We start from the raw sequence: 21,100 nt of genomic DNA on the forward strand, positions 1-21,100 counted from the left end.
AAAAAATTTGCTACACGAAGACAAAATTTGGTAGAAAATCTCTGTTTTGTGTTACACGGTAAATCTGAGTGCTCCAAGGGAGACATTCCCCCTTGAAAAAAATTTTTACCGTGGAAAAGCTGGCTGTGAACATACAAATATATACTACTCTGCTTGTCGTAAGAGGCGACTGAAAGGGAAATGGCCAGACGGGGCCGGCGTCTGGGACGTGGACACACCGAAACCTTCGGGGACTAGGATGTCGGGGGGTTTTGACTGCGACCCCGCGAAGAGCGAGTCGATCACCCAGGTGATGCCTCTGGGAGGCGTGGCATAGGCTACCGAGCCTTTAACTCGGGGGGTCGCGGCCACCGCGTCGGTGGTGAGCGCTGCCCGGTGAGGGCCAACCGTGAGCCCGTGGTACACAGCCCAAATCTCGGTAGGATCACAGCTGAGGCTCATAGCCGACGATGCTCGGTCCCCCCATCTCACCATTGATGTGCTGACCCTTCGTGGAGCGAGAATGGTACTTCGGGATGTGGGGGGGCCCCACGGCGCTGAGGGAATTGGCGTCGTGCCCTCACACGCCGGTCATGCACCGGCTTCGGCCGATGTGCGGTCGGTGGCGGATTGGTTTCGGAGTGGCTGTTAGCAGGAGCTAACCTTGTGGTTAAAAGACCAAGCTCGGTCTAGGGGAAAGCTGCCGAGTGAGATCACTCCTTAGCGCCCACCCAGCCAACCGGTGGAGCTATATGCACCGGAGGTTGCCCGTGACCAAGAACGGGAAGCAATGAGGATAGCTTGCGACCCGACCAGGGTGGCGAAGGGCACGTGCACGCCTCAGCCGACGGTACGGGCGCACTCTCTCCCGACTTCGGTGGGAACGGGTGTGCGCCCGGTGCTCGTGGTCCATAGACGACGCGCGGCCGGCGTACTGTGTGGGTAAAACCACCTTACGCCGTCCGTGAACCTCCGCGGCCCTCGACTAGCGCACAGCGCTAATGTGAGGTCCGCGGTTGTAGCCGTAAGGCACCAAAACCCGGGAGTCTTCGTGTGTCAATATATTTTGATGGTACTATTATAGAATTAATACAGATTGTTATCATAATATGGTTATTGGTTATATATAGTAATACATATAAAAACAAAATTATTTTATTATGACTTATGAACGTTACGACAGTCGACGACGCCGGACGCACTAACGGCAAGCAACGAGGCGGTAAAACCATTGTAGTACGGCATAATAATTTAAAAATAGATCGACTTGGTGACTGATGTTATTGAAAAATCGTAGAATAATATAGCAAGTAATATTATATAAATTTGTATGTGTATTGTGTCAAACCGGCTCAAACCCCATAAATAACTGTTTGTACATAAAATGTTGCGCCTCGGATGCCGTGATCACTATATTATAATAAAATAATAATTGACAATTTTCAATGGAAAAATAATTAAATGTTCATGGTAAATACAATTACGACCCTTTCTCAATAACTTACACGAACAAAATTTTAGTCACAATTACAAAATGGAATATTTAATACTTTTTTTTTTGTGAACGGGGGGGGGGGCAATTGCCCCTATTGCCCCCCCCTTGTATCCGCCCTTGACATTCAGACTTTAAGTACATAATAGATAATATTTCATATTTCTGTGGTTTCAGATTACACCATAGATTATATAATAACCTATTAAGTTTGTTCGTTTTGAAAAAAAGTGTGCACTAATTTTAGTGTAGTGTCTGGGGAAAGTGTAAGGGGTGTGATCAGAAATCTGTTTTCAAAACAAACGTTTTCCCTAGTATCCGGGCAAAGTGAATAAAATTCCACTTTTAAAAATTTTTCATTTTTTCATTAATTGAGTGCTTATTAAAATTTTTGAAGGAATAAATAATGAATTTGAGAAGTCAATTTTTGATTATATTAATAAATAGTTCTTAAAATAATAGTTTGGACCCCATTTTTTGACACATTAAGTTAACCTTTAGCGCTTTGCCCTGGTCTCCCCTATACATTTGTCATGTAACCATACGGATTTACGAGATATTCAGTGTTCGGATTAGTAAAGTATTTTTTTATCTAGATAAAGATTAAGATAACGCAACTCAAATGTATCTAGATAAATATAAAAGATAACTTAACTCATATTTATCTAGATAAAGATAAATACTTTTTTATCTAGATAAAAAAAGATACAATTTTTTTTAGATTCTGAGCAAAGCGATGAATGTATTGATTTTACAATGATGTGTGTTTTTTTTATTTTTGTGTTTGTCATCACCTTTTAGGACAGTAAAAGTGTACACTAGGAACATAATAATAATAATGTTATAAATAAAAATAATTACATTATTTATAAACCATAAACTTGGTTTGAGAATCTGTATAAATATTTTAAATGCGTTTGTACAATTTCGCGTATTTTATCAATAAAAAATGTATATAGATGAATTTATATAGATTAGTAAAAAAATTATCGAAGATAAACATTTAGATACCTTGTAACTATATTTATCTAGATAAGATAAAAGATGAACAAATAATTATCTAGATAAGTCCAAACACTGGAAATATTACGTGCCTATATTATATTTTCTATTCTTAAATTATGACATGCTATAGTTTCTACTTTCTTTGCGGCTCCTTTTAAGTCACCAAAGAATATAAAATAATATAATAATAATACATCAATGTATAAAAAATAATATTTCTGGAAATCTATTATTTGTGTAATATTTTATTTTTTAAATCCTGTAGTTTGTAGTAAATATGTAGGTACGTACATAGGTGATTTTTCCAATGCATTTTAAAATGCTATGAAAATCAAATTAAAACAAATAAATAGGTAACAAATACAATTATAGTATGAATTAATAGTATTCAATTTTTATTTGATATTATATTTAAAAAAAAATCTACTGTAATATTTATTAAATATATTGTATAAATATGTAATATTATGCTGTTGTTTTATACATAAAAGTAATTTTGAGTTTTTTAGTAGGTAACTTCCTACTTGCTAAACTCTGGAACTACTTATCCAAATTTGGGAGTGTTTAGATCATTTTTTTAACCTGAATATGTTGCTAATAATTACTATAGCGTAGCTCGAACACGAATTTCGTTTTAGATCACGAAAATCTAATACTATTTTGTTAATAAGGTATATTATATGTATTTATGTATAGGTTGCTACTTGCTATTGGTTAAGGTACAATATTTAATTTTTATCTATTAGAATACTAGGATAGGTATTGAAGCAACGAAAATATTTAAATTTTATGAATAACAATACAAAAAAGTGGACGCCACTCTGCTGTACAGTAAGTTACACGTGAGTAACTGTAATGGATGAAGTTAAATTTGGATGCAATGATATAAAACCATTGTACAGGAATAATGGTACAGAGGGAAGACGGTCTGTCAGCCTATAATATTACTAATTAATAAGTAGGTATATTTTATGATATTATTGCGATTAAAGTAATTAACTGTAGTAATAGGCATTAGTATATAGGTACTTCGGTAGGTTATATTAATTTTTGCCAAAAAAATTAGATTTGAAAATGTTATTTTGTGTATTAAATATAATAAGTCACTTTAAAAGTTTCATATATAAACGAGTAATATTTTTAAATTACAACAAAATAACTAAAATTAGTTTTAATATGTTATTTCACCCAAATTTGAATTTAAAATGTCAGGAAAAAATAACCGTGTTTTTATATCTTTTATATATCTTTGGTTACAGTTTGAACTATTTATTAGAATCTTTGTTTTATACTTTCAATACTTAGCTATAAAAATTGAATATTTTATATATTTTTAATTTGGTACAATAATGGATATTGTCAATATTTGAAGTTTAAATACTTATAAAAAAATATTGTGATTATGCATTAGCATTTTAAATATTTTTTTACTGCCATTGTAACAATATATCAGGAATCGTGTACTACATTTTCAAGCTTTTTAACCCAACGAATACAATTTTATGGACATAATATATAGAAAAAAAAACTAAAAAAATTGAAAACTGCCCAAAACAAGTCAAAATATTTTGAAAATGTATGGTGTATAGAAAATGATAAAATAAAAATTCAGTGAAAATGTCATGTATCTACATTCTGTGGTAATATGTTTTAGAGTTACAACAAAAAACAAGACTTATTTTTCCTTAAATTCTATTTTGTTTTTTCCTGCACTTTTTAAAACTGTTTGAAATTTTAAATTTTAATCCTCAAATTCACCAACTATTAATTTACTTTCTCATCAATCAAGATACTGTTGAAGAAAATCGAAGCAGTTTTACTGCCTAAGCCCCAGTGGCGCCAAACTCGAGTATCAACTCTTCTATTTATGGGTTGGCTAGGTGGGTGGGTGGTGATAATAAGTCATCAGTTATTAGTTTTATTTAATATTTAAAGGAAGTATATTGTGATTTTAATGCACTATTTGAGAGTAGCTAAACATTTTTTTAAGTAGGTGGGTCTAACATCATCATTTTTTCCCCATAACATGAAATATAGATCAGCGCCACTGCTCAGCCCCCAAACGGTGATGGCAGACACAAAAATTAAAAACTAAAAAATACATACATCATTGTAAAATCAAATGGTAAATAGTATTTCTATGACAAAAAATTATGTATGCTACTAGATAGCGCTCATGTCGCTTTAGCAAATTCCAGATTTTTAGGGTCCGTGATAATACGGAGCATGTATTTATGCTTTCCGGGCTTTTACGGTCCGGTAATTTAAAGTCCGGGACATTACAATCCGTGATATTATGGTTTAATGTTTATGAATTCCGTAAATGTACGGTCCGTGTATTTACCATCCGCGGGAATTTTTTTTCCGGATTTTTACGGTCCGTGACATTACGGAAAAATTCCGGATTTTTACGGTCCGCCTTATTATTTTCCGAACATTTACGGTGCCCCGCCTCACCGGTATTGCAGCCGGCATGCCGCGCCAGCTGCAACACCGGCAGTCGGCACGGATCATATGTTGAGGTACACTGGCTTTCATAGAAATCGCCACGTGGCGCGCAGCGGTCACCCGCACGTTTTCGTGGACCGTACTGTAGTAACAATTACGTGGGTAATAAATAATAATTCATGTTTTCAAATTATATAGATTCCAAGAAATTGGATGAATTGTGAGTAATAATGATTACTAATAATTTGTCATATATTTATTACGATGGATATTAAATTGTCGTCATCGGAAGAATTCCGCGATAAAATACGATTAAGTCGCAACTCGACAACAACGACTATCAGCCGTTAGTCACTAAGCTGGTTGTTATTTTATTTACCGTTTTTGCAAGTTTATAATACGTATAGTACTATAGTTTATAATACGGGTGTTTTGTGAGTTCGTATTGGTGCTATTTCTGCAACAAATTATCAACAAAAATTTGATGATGGATAAATGGTTGATGAATAAGCGAACTTCAACTTCGAATTTAAATATAAAACGAAAAAAAGTGTCGAGAAAGTATGATTCAGAATACCTGAAAATTGGTTTTTCTTGGAATGAAGATATTGATGATCCACGACCACAGTGTATTATTTGTTATGAAATGCTTGCAAACGAGAGTATGCGTCCTAATAAATTACGTCGACATATTGAGACCAAGCATTTTGATCTAAAAGATCAGCCACTCTCTTATTTTGAAACAAAGCTGAAAGAACTAAAAACGTCCAAAACAAAAATTAAGCAGTTTACCAAGGTCAATGAAAAAGCTATGCACGCTTCGTACCTGATAAGTTTACGAATCGCAAAAGCTGGTAAACCGCACACAATCGGAGAGAATTTAGTGTTGCCAGCGATAAAAGATGCAGTTGGAGTAATGTTTGGTGACAAGAGTTCAAAAGACATTGAAATGATACCACTATCAAATGATACAGTTGAACGTAGAATTAATGAAATGTCTCAGTGGACAGAAGATGAGTTAATTCAAAGAGTTCGTAAAAGTAGCTTTTTCTCGCTACAACTAGATGAATCTACCGATGTTCAAGGTTTATGCCAGCTGCTTGTATTCATACGTTATATATGGAACAATGGACCTCATGAAGATATGGTGTTTTGTGAACCAATTATTCGAGGTACTAGCGAAGAAATCTTCAACACCCTTGATTCTTATGTCAATAAAAAAGGTCTTGATTGGGTGAAATGTGTCGGACTATGCACGGACGGTGCTAGAGCTATGTGTGGTAAAAATAGTAGTGTTGTAACTCGAATGCTTGAAGTTAGTCCGAATGCATTGTGGACTCACTGCAATATACACAGAGAAGTTTTAGTATCAAAACACATGCCGAATAACTTAAAAAACGTTTTGAACACTTCTGTGAAAATAGTCAACTTCATTAAGACAAGGCCATTGCAATCACGCTTGTTTGAAAAGTTGTGCGAGGAGATGGAAATTCTCATAGATCACTTCTTTTACACACTGAGGTACGTTGGCTGTCAAGAGGGAAAGTATTAACACGACTTGTGGAACTCCGTGAAGAAGTTGCATTGTTTCTAAAAGAAAAAACTGATTTGGCATAATTTTTGTACAATGAAGAATTTATTCTGAAGCTCACGTATTTAGCTGATATATTTTCGAAACTTAACGAACTAAATTTATATTTACAAGGAACACAAGGAGCCGATATTTTTGCGGTTCATAACAAAATTAAAGGTTTTATGAAAAAACTTACTTTATGGCAAAGCAACATTGAAAAGCAAAATTATGATTGCTTTGAAACATTTCAAACTTTCATAACTGAAAATGATATAAAAGTAGCTGATGACATAATTAGCCATATCAGTTTGCATTTAATTTCGTTGAAAGATAATTTTAAATTTTACTTTCTTGAAGAAATGATAAAAAATAAGAACAAAATAGCTGGGTTGTGAATCCGTTTCAGAAATCTATATCCACTGGGATATCAACAAAAGCCGACGAAGAACTCATAGATTTATCAGAAAATTCATCTTTAAAACTTCAATTTAGCCGCAATAATGTGATTCAGTTTTGGCTGTCGTCTCAACAAATATTTCCAATTCTTTCAACTGAAGCTATAAAAATACTACTCCCTTTCTCATCTTCATACATGTGTGAAGTTGGATTTTCGGCAATGGTGGGCATCAAAAACAAACATCGAAACAAGCTAAAATTATCGAACTCCTTATGTTTGAAAATAACTAAAATTGACGTCGATGTCATTGCTGTTATTAACCATAATAGAAAACAAGCACACACTTCGCATACACCTCATTATTAAAAGTACATTTGTAAAAATATATTAATGTACTTTATAAAATTAACCTATAAAATACTAAATACCTAATAAAAATGTATACATATTTATATAATACAAATTTTGTTTTTTATTACCTACTTTTTGAAAAGTGAAACAATGTGGGTCACGAAAAATTTTTCGGGGGAAATTCGGGTCGCAGTACTAAAAAGATTGAGAAGCACTGGTCTATACCACAAGTGGTTTACGCGTTCATTCCACAACATATCAAAACACCGCGCACCCTCCAATATTTGCTGTTTTTTTTTTAATAGTATTTTGTAAATTATTTATCCAACATGGCAGACAGTTCTATTGAGGATAATGCTGAATATGGCCCATCACCAGTCAAAAAGGGAAAAAGTGGAAAAGTGAGTACTATATGATATAATACATAAATCTGTTATCATTCTCAATATCAAACACGCAGACTTTGGTAAGATACATTTAAAAAGTATTTGGAATAAATACTCAAATACTTATGAAAAATAGTATTAAGAACATATATTCAAATACTTATGAAAAATAGTATTAAGAACATATATTCAAATACTTCATAAAAATAGTATTCCGAATAAAGTATTTTAAATACTGCATTATAAAATATATAAAATATACACGACCAGTTAATAAATACCTACTAATATAGATCAAATTTTTAAATTGTATTAATAGTTGAATGAATGTAAATAAATTAATAATATAAATATATTTTTAGTGGTAAAGTATCCTTAGGATATAAAATACATTTTTAAATGGAATTGTCTGTTGTTGTTTTTTTTTTAAGAGAACCTTATACTAAACAGCAATTATAAATTATTGTGAATTGTAATTTTTGTGATATATCAGGAATAAAATAAGTATAAATGAATTTCTCATCGAAATTATTATGTTAAAATTTAAAAATTTGATTTATATTAGTATTTATTTACAGTCGTGTATTTATATTTTTTATTGCAGTACCTAGCTATACAACTAATTTGTTTTTTATTTATACAATTTAGTATAGATTAACAAAAATTAATTATGAACTCTATACTTGTCAGTAGTATATATATACCATTCCTGGCGCAGTCCATATTATATCAATAAAAGATCACAAAGAAAACAATGTGTAAAAAGATCAGAAAATCTAAATGCAATAATAATTAAAATATTTTTCGCAAAACTTATGAAATGCAATAATAATTAAAATATTTTCCGCAAAACTTAATTATTAAAAATAAAAATCGAAATGCAATAATAATTAAAATATTTTTCGCAAAACTTATGTTATTAATAATTAAAAATTGAAATGCCATGATCCCCCAAAATATTTTTAAGAAAATCTAAATGCAATAATAATTAAAATATTTTTCGCAAAACTTATGAAATGCAATAATAATTAAAATATTTTCCGCAAAACTTAATTATTAAAAATAAAAATCGAAATGCAATAATAATTAAAATATTTTTCGCAAAACTTATGATATTAATAATTAAAATCTAGATGCAATAATAATTAAAATATTTTTCACAAAACTTATGATATTAATAATTAAAATCTAAATGAAAAAATGTATTAAAAACTTATATATTTAAACATGGCCGGAATTTCCGGCCGTGTTAAATATCAAATATTTTTCACAAAATCTAAATGCAAAAAATGTCCTAAAAGGTGGGAGACATAGTGTCTCCCACCTTTTATAATTTCATTTCAATATTTTTCGCAAAACATATGAAATACAATAATAATTAAAATATTTTTTAATAGAATTGTTCTATTGAAAATGAAAATCTAAATGCAAAAAATTTTATATTTAACGCTCACCCAAATGGGGCACGCGTTCTTATTATCTATTTTTCACAAAATCTAAATGCAAAAAATGTCCTAATGAGGTGGGAGACACCGTGTCTCCCACTTTTTATAATCTCATCCAAATATTTTTCCCAAAACATATGAAATGTAATAATAATTAAAATATATTTTAATATAATTGTTCTATCAAAAATAAAAATCGAAATAGCATATTTAATTGCAAAAAAGAAATTGAAAAAATTAATTTAAGTAATTATTATTGCATTTAAACTATCCTAAACAATATTTTTTTTGTGTAAAATTTTGCTTTAGATTTTAAAAGTTATACAATTTTTTTTAAAAAAAAAAACAGAAATTTAAATTATGTGTTGAGGTGTTTCGAATGTTGAGTTGCTGAGCCAATGAAATAGATGTTGTGAGATGTCTTGAAAGTTGAGTTGTAGTGAATGTTGAACTGTTGATCTAATGCCATAGATTTTATGTTGAGGTGTTGAAAAGTGTTTGAGTTGTAGAAACATAGATTTTGCGATTTGATGTTAATATCTCAGAAGTTAGGATTGCTGGAAAACTTGAACATTGCTTGTAAAATATATTAGTGATAAATAATATTATTCATTAACATGTTCCTGCAAATATATTACATTATTGGATGTTATATTACAATTTGCTAGATACAAAAAAAAGAAATTGAGTTTGAATATTTTTTATATTTAAATGAATCTGTAATGCCTTCAATAAATAATAATTTGGAATCTAATCTAGTAAAAACTCCATCTAGCCAAGATTTGTGTGATGGATTAGTGAGTATATTAAATAAGATATTTACTTATGACAACAGAACTATAAAAATTGTAGGAACTGTAGATCAACCTTGGTTTAGAGCAAAGGATGTTTTAACAATTTTAGGATATGAAGATATATCTACTAAAAAAAAATTACAAAGAATATCATCTATTTTTAAAAAATATTTAAATGAAATCACAAAGGTGGGAGACACGGTGACTCCCACCTCTTTAGGATATAATGAAGGCAAGGAAATTTATATAAATGAGCCTGGACTGTATTCTTTAGTTATGAATTCAAGATTAAAATTAAAATCTGCTGAACATTTTCAAATGTATGTATATACTGAATTAATTCCAAGTATTCGTAAAATAAATCAAAGAAGATATGAAAACGAGATAAGCAGCAGAGACAATAAAATAGATACTTTAGTATTAAAAAACACAAATATAATACATCGTTTAGAGTCTATGGAAATAAGTCAATTTCAAACACAAACTAAATTAGATGATATACATTCCAAACTTAATGACACAAACTATAAACTTGACAAAGCTTTACCTGATCGAAATGTTGATCCAGTTGATAAAGAATTAAAACATCAATATATACTTTTTAAAAATAAATTAATAGATAACGAATACATGTTTTTGAGAGGTCAGGATAAATATATAAGAAATAAAATTAATTTTTACAAGAACAATTTTGATATTATTATAGAACCAAGAAAAAATCCTAACCCTATAGATTTAGTAAACAGACTTAAGGAAAAAATATCACTTATAAATAAAAGTAATTATTCTTATGTTGTAGGTAATTTTAAGTGTTCAGGCGAGTACAAAATATTATCTAATACCAAAAAATGCAAGAAGATTTTAAATTTAAAAAAAGAAAATTCTAAAATATTATATCGAATAAATAAAATAACATTATTAGATTATTCAGAAAAAATGTTTTTAAAATTAATAAATGAATTAGATAACGAAAAATATAATGTTTAAATTGATATTCCATATTTTATTTTATTGCCTTAAATATAACTATTTGATGATTCTAATAATGCCACATTATTAAAACCGATTTTATAGAATTAAAAGATGGAATGTTTTAAAATAAAAAATATAGAATTTTTAAAATGTTTGGAAAAAATCAACAGATTAAGAGACATAGATTTATATAAATTTATAGAGAAATTAATATATGGTGAACTAAGTCAAAATGAAATGGAAATGTATAAAGATTCTATTAGGAAATTAGGTGTTGATGAATTTTTAAAATATATAAAAAATTCCATCCAACCTAAGTGTACACATTCATCGTTGAAAGTTAAAAGATTCCATATTACATCCCTTATGTTGGAGAATTATGTATTATTTATTGAAGAAAGTCAACAGTTTTTAAATGATTTGAAGTTAAAAGTTTTATTAAAAATTATTCCAAATAAAAATATCATTGTTAAGAACGGAGAAATTGTGAATATTATTTTAAATGACTAACCAGTATTCTGTGACATTCGTTGTATTAATTATAATAATATTCATGAATAAAGAAAATTGAATAAAGAAATTGAGTTTGTAATTGGAAAATATTGTCGCGGTCCTGTGAGGAGTCGCGAGGATGAGGTGGTGAAGGGTCTACTGACCACGTGAAACACAAGAGAACAAAAATGAAGAACAAAAACACCGATTGTTTGTGGTTTGAACCGGCGTGTTTATTTTTGCAGTGTCAATTACGACGAGAGAAAAAAAAAACATGTAGCGGAGAATAACTGTCAAACTCTATATGAGAGAAAAACAAAAAAAAAACAACGGTCGATGGTTGGTGCACGATGTCGGGCCGCGGGTTGCACCTCTCGTATCGGTCGTCGAAAAACTAGTGACTTTATAATCCGGTTCACCCAACGGCCGGCCGACGGTTCACAGCGCGGGTGTCGCGCGCTGGCGTCGTCCGTCGTCGATTGGCGGTTTGTTTGAGAAGCGTAGCGCGGCTTTCCGCGTAAAAGGCTATTTGAATTCAAACAGCTATTACGCGGGACCGCGTCATACTCCCCCCCCAAACCGCCAACGGCGGTGCTGTTCCGGCCGTTGCCGGTGTCGTCAAAGGGTGTGTGTGAGGGGTGGTTGTGGTAGACACCTGTCCGTGGGTACGCTTTTCCAGCTGTGTTCAGCGGGCGTGGCCCTGGTGGTGTCTAGGCACGTTGGGGGGACGTGGGGGGACTGAAGTACATGAGGCTGACCTCCATGTCTTCAGTTCCAGCCATGCCTGCGTCCGTCTCACCTAACAGGTCCGCCTCCTCTTCCGGGGATATTTCCATATCCGCGGCTTGAGGGTTAGCGGCTGTTAGGTTTTCCGCGGTTCCGGTTGTTCCGGAAGTGTTTGTCACCTCCGGCACCGTGGCCACGGTGAGGTCTGGTGTCGCAGACTCTGGTTGTGACGGGGCGGGGGTTGCTGTTGACGCCGGTTTTTCCAGGCGGTGTTGTTGGGACGTCTATTTGGCCTTGTAGTCCCGCATCCGCTGCTTGTTCCGGCGCTGGCGGGCGTTGAGCGTGGCCGGTGTTGTTGTCTCGGTGGTGGTGTTTGGTGTTGGCAGCGGGTTGACGAGCGTTCCTGGCGGCGGGATGGTCGACGTCCTTGGCGCTGGTGTCGGTCTCTCCATTAATGGTCGGGGTGGCAGCCTCACGGGTGCCCGAGTTGTCGACGTTGGTGGCGCCGGTCGAGTTGTGGCCGCGGGTCGTGCCGTGGCTACCGGTCGTGTCGCCCGTCTGGGGCTGCGTGACCTGTTGTGCCTCACCATGGTTGTGGGTTCCCCGCTTGTCGCTTTCATGAACACGGCTGTGCGGTCGACCCACCCCCGCGTGTAGGCTGCCCACAGTACCGGGTCCCGCTGCAGCTGCGCCGTGGTCATCTGGCGGACCCGTGCCGCCGTGGTGGTGTTCGTGCCCTCCTCCAAGCTGGCTGACCTCGGCAGCTGCTGGCTGCGTTCCAGCAGTTCCGCCGCTTGTTGGAGGGTGCTGGGTGTCGTCGATGGTGTACGCTCCATTGGTGCTATTCCGACTGAAATTATGTACACCAAATGCTATTGTGGATTTATGGTTGGGATGGGGGTTGGGTGGGGGGGTGTTTTGGGCGCTGCGGTGGTCGCGCGTTTTAGGCAGGACACGTGAATTTTGCGTGCTGGCTCTTGGTCTGTGGTGAACACACCTTTGCCTACGCGTTTGTGTAGCTTTACCGGTCCCCACCATTTCGGTGCGAAGCCGGCGTGAAATTTTTTGTGCGCGTTTGACAGGTGGTGTGCCTTGTAGTACACCGTGTCACCTGTTTTGTACTTTGTGTCCGTCGGCCCACCTGTTACCGGTGGTGCGGTCAGTACATCGTTTTCGCGACTCACCCTAGCCATGTTTATTTGTTCGATCGGGTTGTCCGCTGTCCGCGACAGTATCCAGTCCCCCGGCCTTTTGCCCTCTCTCCCGAGGACGAGTACCGATGGTGGATATCCTGTCCGGTCGTTACGCCTGTTCCTGATCGAAAAAAGAATGGGGGCTAGCTTGGTGTCCCAGGTGTTGTGGTTGCCGTCGATGAGTAGCGCGCGTAGACCTTTTTTTAATTCCTGGTTACGGCGTTCGACTGGGTTGGCCCTCGGGTGATATACCGGAGTTGTCCAGCCCTCGGCCCCCCACTGTTCGATCGCTTTACGCATATCGTTTGCTACGAACTGTGGGCCGTTATCGCTTAAGCACACACAGGGGTATCCGAAACGTGAAAAGAATTCTCGTTCAAGCGTTTCGGTTATTGTTTTTGTAGTGGCTGTTCCGAGGGGGTATGCCTCGGTCCATCTACTAAACAGATCCGTGGCGACCAGTATGTATTGTTTTCCCCTCCTCGTACGCGATGAGGGGCCCATGAGGTCTATGCTAACCACCTCCCAGGGGTGTCGGGGTATTCTGGTGGTCGCGGGGTCATCTGCGCGCGTGTTCAGTGGTTTGGTACACGCGCATATGTGACACGACTTGACGTACAGTCGGATGTCGTTTTTTTGTCCTTTCCAAAAAAACCGTTGTTTTACCGCTCTGTACGTTTCTTTCCAGCCCGGGTGGTTTGCGAGTACGTGATCGTGGTATGTCCAGATCACGTTCTGCGTCTTGTCCTTTGGGATGACTACGGGTGTGTGTTCGCCCAAATTTATCCGCAGAAGACCGTCGGTAAAAATGTATTTATTTTTTTTATCCGTGGTACTTCCGGTATTGTGCGCTGGGTCGTCCGTTGTCATGTTGCGCGCCGTGTCTCGTGTGTTGGGGTCATTGGCCTGCCATGTCACGAGCATAGCGTGTGTGATTGTGGGACCACTAGTGGTGTTAGCCGGGTCCGTCGTGGCGAACAGATTGTCGGCCGGTGAGCTAGTAGCAGTGGTGAGTGGTGAGGTGGGTACTCCTACTAGTCGTTCCTCGAGGTGTTCCTCGTCTACCGGTGGCCCGGTGGTTGGGTTGCGGGATAGCATGTCCGGCGCCTCGTTCTGTACGCCGGGCACATGTGTGGTTTTGTAGTCCAGGTTAGCCAGCTGTAGTGCCCACCTGGTTAACTTGGAATTTGTGTTTTTGGCTCGGTGGAGCCATGTGAGTGCCGAGTTGTCGGTGAATAGGTCAAAGCGGCGGGCCTCTAGGTATGGTCTAAACTTGTCGGTTGCCCAGATTATCGCGAGGCACTCGCGTTCTACCGCGGCGTACCTTGTTTGCGTATCACTAAACTTTTTGCTTGCGTAGGCGATTATCCGCCTTTCGTCCGGGCTGTCACCCCGTTGGAAAAGGACGGCACCTGCTCCTATTTCGCTAGCATCGGTTTGTAGGCAAAACGGTTTTCCATAATCTGGTGTCGACAGTTTTGGCGAATCGTACAGGGCGCGTTTTATTTTGGTAAATGCGGCCTGTTCGGTTTCGGTCCACGACCATTTGGTCCCCTGTTTGAGTCTATTCGTTAGGGGTGCTATGGTGTCCGCGTAGTTGTCGACAAACTGGCTGTACCAGTTGCAAACGCCCAGGAACTTCCGTAGGTCCCTCAGTTTGGTTGGTGGGGGGTAGTTTATGATGCCCTCTAGTTTCTCCGGTTGTTTGTCTATTCCTTCGGAGGTGACTAGGTGTCCGAGAAATGAAATTTCGGTGGCTCCGAATTTGCACTTTTCGGGGTTGCATGTGAGCCCGTGTCTCTGTAGACGTTCTAGAACTTTGTCCAAGTGGCACTGGTGTTCGTCCACAGTGTTCGAAAACACCACTATATCGTCTAGATATACGCGGACGAACTGATCCAGGTATCCCCTCAGGACTTCGTCCATTAATCGCACGAAGGTCATGGGGCTGTTTTTGAGGCCGAAGGGGAGGACTCGGAATTGGTATAGGTTCCGACGCGTCCGGAATGCCGTGTATTTTCGCGCGTTTTGGTTAAGTGGGACCTGCCAGTAACCCGACTTAAGGTCCAGGACGCTGAATACTTTTGCGCCTCTCATCTGACGTATCAGCGTATTGAGGTCGGGCATTGGGTAAGCGTCAGACTCAGTGATATCATTGAGCCGCCTATAATCAATGCATAGTCGGGGTGAGCCGTCTTTCTTTTTTGCTAGAACGATGGGTGCGGCCCACGGGGATGTGCTCTGTTCTACCAGTCCCTGCTCTTCCATGTCCCGTATCATGGTGTCGATTGTGGCCTGTTTTACCGGTGGGTAGGGATATGGTTTGAGTGCTATGGGTGTTTGGTTTTTGAGGAGGATGTCGTGTTCAATTAACCTGGTGCGTCCTACCCTACCGTTGAATACGTCCGGATAGTTGCGTACTACTTCGGCGAGTTTCGCGCGTGTGTGGTGGTCACCGTTTATTGTTAATTTGTCGACATCTAGTGCTGGGGTTGGGGTGGGTGTCCGCCCTTTCCAGCACGCTGTTGTTCTCCTATCCGAACCTAAATGGATAGTGCTCGTTGTGTAGTCCCAGGTGACTTCGTTTTGTACGAGAAAGTCGTGACCTAGGAGCATGTCGCAGTACAAATTTTCCAGAATGGCTGCGTTGAAGGTGACCGTGAGGTCTCCGATTCTGGCTACGAATGTGGAGGTACCACTTGTCGTGGTGGTATGTCCGTCCGCCATTCGTACCTGAGTTGGTTGTCCGTGTGGGGGTGTGCCATATTTATGTGCTATGTTCGGGCTTACATACGATTTTTGTGCTTGTGAGTCGAGTAGAGCTGTTACGGGGCCTGACCTAAATTCGAGTTCGACCGCGGGGGTCGGAATTTTGTCGGGGCATACACGTTTAGCGTTATTCGACGGTGGTTGTGATGTATAGCTGGGTAACTGGTTCTTAACCGCGTTATCGGTACTATGGGGAGCGGTTTGCACCGCCATTACCAGAGCATCCGTTTCGGTTACCTCTGTGCTATGGGTGTGTACCGTATGAGTACGTGTTAATTCCGTAGTAGGGGTCGTTGTGTGTGGTGATGATGACCTGCTACTTAACGGAATTTTAATGTTTTTGATGGGTGATATATCTGATGACGCCGAGTTTATCGATGCGCGTTTGATAGTTATATCCCCGTCTGTATTGCCGAGCGTTGTGTGTGGTGGCGTGGTTGTGTGTGTGTGTGTGTGTTTGAGGCGGCGGCGTGGACAATTGTCCGTCGACTCATTTCCCGTTTCCCGAACGCGGCGTGTTCCCGGGGCAGTCACTGTTCCAGTGAGGACCTCCACAGTACCTGCACGGGTTGGGCGGTTGCGTTTTACCTGCAGTACCGTCCCGTGTACGCGGTTGCAGCTTCGGTTGGGGCGGGTGGGTTTGGGAATGTGATTTGTACGCCGGTTTCTGCTGCTGTTGTGTGGGCGTTTCGTCTGGTGTGTATTCCAGGATTCCAGCGACCCGGCGGAGGTCTCCGAAAGTCACTGGTCTCTGCAATCGGATATGCGTGCGGTATTCGTTGCGCGTTAGACCGGCTATCGTACCGACTAGCTGTGTTTCAGATAGCCCGGTATTGACGCGGCGCGCGAGTTGGTTTTTTTGTGTCACGAACTCCGTAAGCGATTGCGTTTGTGTTTGTCGGACGGATACTATCTCGGCCCGCAGTCGTGATTGTATTTCCACGTTGTCGAATTTTTCTAAAAATTCGGCGCGGAACTCATCCCAGGTGAGGTCCAGTAGTCTGATGGTGTTCCACCATGTACTGGCTGCACCCTTCAGCTGCTGCGTGACAATATTAGTCCAGGCCGACCTATCTATACGCGTTTGGTACAATATCGATTCCGCCTTGTGTATGAATCGTACCGGGTCCTCAGGCGTTGTTCCGAGGAACTCCGGCAGCGAATGTTTCGCTGCACATACGTCGTCGTATGGTATCAGCGTCGATTGTTGTGACGCATAGGTGTGTGTGGAGGAGGGGGCATGGTATAAATTTGGCGTGTCATCGAAACGTACCGAACGTTCGGCGTGCTGGTTACCCGCGGACGGCGGTTCGCGTGCCGCGGAGTACCTCGTACCGTATTCCGTGTTGTTCGATGACACATTGTGGTGGGGGCGGGTCGGTGCTGTCCCTTCCGGTTGGTGTTCCGGTGCTTGGCGTGCCATACCCATTTCTAGGCGTCGCATTGTTTCTGCAATGCGGCGTTGGTCGTCGCCAAAGCGGGCCATGCAGTCCTCGAGCATGGTCAGTCGCGATTCCAGACTGTGCCCATGCGCCGAGTTTTCCGCCGCTTGCCGTACCTCCTTAATTATGGAACGACTCGCTTGAATCATATCCATAGCCTGTTGGTGTGTGGGTGTGGGTGGTTTATTGGTGGTGATGTTTGGTGGCTGGGCGGGTGATGATTCGACCGGTTGGTTTTCCCTTTGTCCGGCGTCAAGTATTTGACCTGTTGTCAGGTTGTTTCCGGTATGTCCGGCGGGTTCCATAGGCGGAAACCGGACTTCATTGGCCTGTAGGTTCAGGTCCGTGAAGTGTTGTATCAACCGGATTTCAAGATCATCCTTCGCGCCCGTATCCGACAACTCGCGCTGCCTGCATTCGTAGCGCAACTCCGCGGCGGTCAACTCATTAATATATTACAATCCGGTTCCCTCAATGGCCGGCCGACGGTTCACGGCGCGGGTGTCGCGCGCCGGCGTCGTCCATCGTCGATTGGCGGTTTGTTTGAGAAGCGTTGCGCGGCTTTCCGCGTAAACGGCTATTTGAATTCAAACAGCTATTACGCGGGACCGCGTCAGCCCTTCAAATGAGACGGAAATTTGGGCAGGTGGACCAATTGCGAAAAGAACAAAAATCAGTTACTGATGTAGCCGTTATTCAGTCAGAACAACGAACAATATTTTATTTATTAACAAAAGAGCATCACTGGCAAAAGTCGACGTATCAAGCAATCTATAGTTGTTTACAGAAACTTAAAGAATTGTGTATGCAATTAAAAATAACCAGTCTAGCTTGTCCAAGGATTGGAAGTGAAGCAGATGGACTACAATGGGAAATCATCCAAAACATGTTTCGAAACACCTTTAGAAATTCGAACATCAAAGTCTGTATCTACACCAGAGATGAATTAACAGAAGATCAGAAAATACAGAAAATAAAAGAATTGCATGAAAACCCGCTAGGAGGACATCATGGATTAACTAGAACGTTCAATAAGATGTATGAAGAACATAACTGGAAGGGCATGAGAAAACAAATCAAACAATTCATAAAAAAATGTCCAGATTGTCAAAAGAATAAAACAGCGACAAGAACACCAAAAGAGCCTATGGTGATTACCAGCACAGCTACCAGAGCCTTCGAAAAGATATTCCTAGATGTCGTAGGACCACTACCTCGTTCACATAGTGGAAATTCTTTCATCTTAACTTTACAAGATGACCTCACTAAATTCGCATGGGCTTCCCCCATGGAGAATCATGAAGCGAATACGGTAGCACAACATTTTGTGACCAAATTCGTGTGCTTACACTGAATACCGCAAAGTCTGGTGACAGACTGTGGTACGGAATTTTTAAGCAACGTTTTTAAAGAGGTGTGTAAACTCCTTAAAATTCGACAGACGTCGACCACACCTTACCACCCTCAGAGCAATGGCAGTCTCGAAAGAAGTCATCGTTCTTTAGCAGAATATTTACGAAATTTTATCGGAAAAGATCAACTAAACTGGGATACTAAAATTCCATATGCGATGTTTTGCCATAACTCCACTGTTCATTCAGCCACGAAATTCCAGCCATACCATTTGGTTTATGGAAATTCTGTAAAAATCCCCACATCTTTCACTAACGAACCAGAACCTCAGTACAATTATAATGACTACCAATTCGAAGTCAAAAGACAAATGCAAGAAGCTCAGGCTTTTGCAAGAAGCAATTTGCTGGAAGCAAAGAGTAAATCAAAGGAACAGTACGACAAAACAGCAAAACATCAAATTTTTGAAGTTGGTCAGAAGGTTTTACTACAAGAAAAAGCCGCGAAAAACAAACTGGCCCCGAAGTGGTTGGGTCCGTATGAAATTTTAGATGTAAATCCGACAAATAAAAATGTAACCATAAAAAAAAGTAACAAGAAGAATCAGACCATACACCAAAATTTACTAAAGTTATTTCACGAAAAATGAAACAAGAAAAATTAATTTGTTCCAGGAAACTCATCATGGCATTCTTTGGAATTTCCAAGAAAAATCCGTCATTCCCGAAAATTGTAATCCTGATAATGTGGATATGGGATAGTACATCAGAAGCTCAAGAGAATTATAACATTACTAGCTTCCCGGATCACAAAGGATTCTATTATGAATCTCACGGAATGATCAAAACTTCTCACACTAAATGGAACTTGGTAACGTATGTGGATATTGGAATCTTGACCACAAAATATGAAAAGTTGATGACCCAGTATAGCAAAATGGAGACAATTTGTAAGCAAATGATAGCAAACTTATATATGATTTCTATGTTACATTGATGGAAAATCATAAAAATATAGTGGTCTTGACCGACGTGTTATAGATTTATGTATTTCGAGACAGGTATAGTGATGAAAATCAGTGAAGATTGTAATGAGAGTATAGGTGTATTATATTATATAGCTGACGAGTGAGGCTCTATGAATACAGTTTTTATGATGTTTAAATAAAAATAATAACTTTTAGCAAAAGTATCTATGAAAATACCGGTTTTTACAGGTAATGTAATAGTTATATATACCTATTTTTACAGTGAGAATATGATAATTGAACACATTTTTATTGAATTTATGAAATGTTTACATGTTTTAACATAATATAATGTATGAGTCATAAAACTTAAAATATATCTAATGCGACATGATTGATGGAATGATTTGCAGACTATAGTTATATGTAATTATTAAGATTTTCGATATTTTAGACATGTCCTTGACATAGAAATTATATTTGTATAAGATTTTATCGACATTAATATACCTAATATAATAATTTGGGAGAAATTAAGGTATTTTTATCAATTTTCACTAGAAAAAAAATATATATATATTTCGAAGCTTGTGAAGGTAATATACAAGCGATTTCATGATTATTTTACAAAGTAATCATATAGAATACCTAATACATGAAAAGTATCAGTGATAAGCATCCATGTAGTATAGATATAACTGTATAAATAATAATAAACTCCTATTATTTTGTATAAAATAAATGCTGGGCCATCTGTGTAAGATATGCGTTAAAAATAATTGAAATATATATGGTTTACTATATGATATCATAAGTGAAAGATTATCACAGCTTGACGTAGGTACATTTTATTTTGTTTTTGCTAATATGTGATGAAAATAACTATATAATATTATCTTTCTTATTATCGAATACCATGGAATTTAAATGTGATTTTGTAGGTATTATACTATTATATTGCATTTAATTGTAGTATTAGTATGCATAGCGACGTTGTGATATATTTCATGTATCTACTGTAAATATATAATAATTAATATATGTTTAAGAATTCAGGTATTAAATAAAATAGGTGTATATCGAAAGTATTTTATATAAATTATTATTTGAAATAATCAATCGCGTCTATATGTATGCACGAATGCTGTTTAAGTAAATATGTATGCAAATGTATGTACGTGTGCATGTGTGTGTGTATGTATGTATGTATGTATTAACTATTATATTATAGTGCAACGATATGTTTCGGATGTTGAGACTTGTAATAATGACTCGTTATAGTGATGGTCATGCATTTAGATAGATTTAATAACTAA

At 38.1% G+C, this 21,100-nt stretch overlaps 1 protein-coding gene and 1 pseudogene across 1 annotated transcript; one reads left to right on the forward strand and one right to left on the reverse strand.

Annotated features, from left to right (window-relative positions):
• The first annotated feature begins 5,735 nt into the window (after positions 1-5,735).
• LOC132937476 (zinc finger BED domain-containing protein 5-like) lies at positions 5,736-7,260 on the forward strand (annotated as a pseudogene).
• A 9,252-nt stretch (positions 7,261-16,512) lies between these two features.
• On the reverse strand, positions 16,513-17,769 carry LOC132933294 (activity-regulated cytoskeleton-associated protein-like). Its single transcript, XM_060999602.1, has one exon. The coding sequence runs from the start codon at positions 17,767-17,769 to the stop codon at positions 16,513-16,515; it is 1,257 nt and encodes a 418-aa protein (XP_060855585.1).
• Positions 17,770-21,100: the final 3,331 nt, after the last annotated feature.

This window comes from Metopolophium dirhodum, chromosome 1 (assembly GCF_019925205.1).
Source record: "Metopolophium dirhodum isolate CAU chromosome 1, ASM1992520v1, whole genome shotgun sequence".
In the NCBI taxonomy this organism is placed as follows: domain Eukaryota; kingdom Metazoa; phylum Arthropoda; class Insecta; order Hemiptera; family Aphididae; genus Metopolophium; species Metopolophium dirhodum.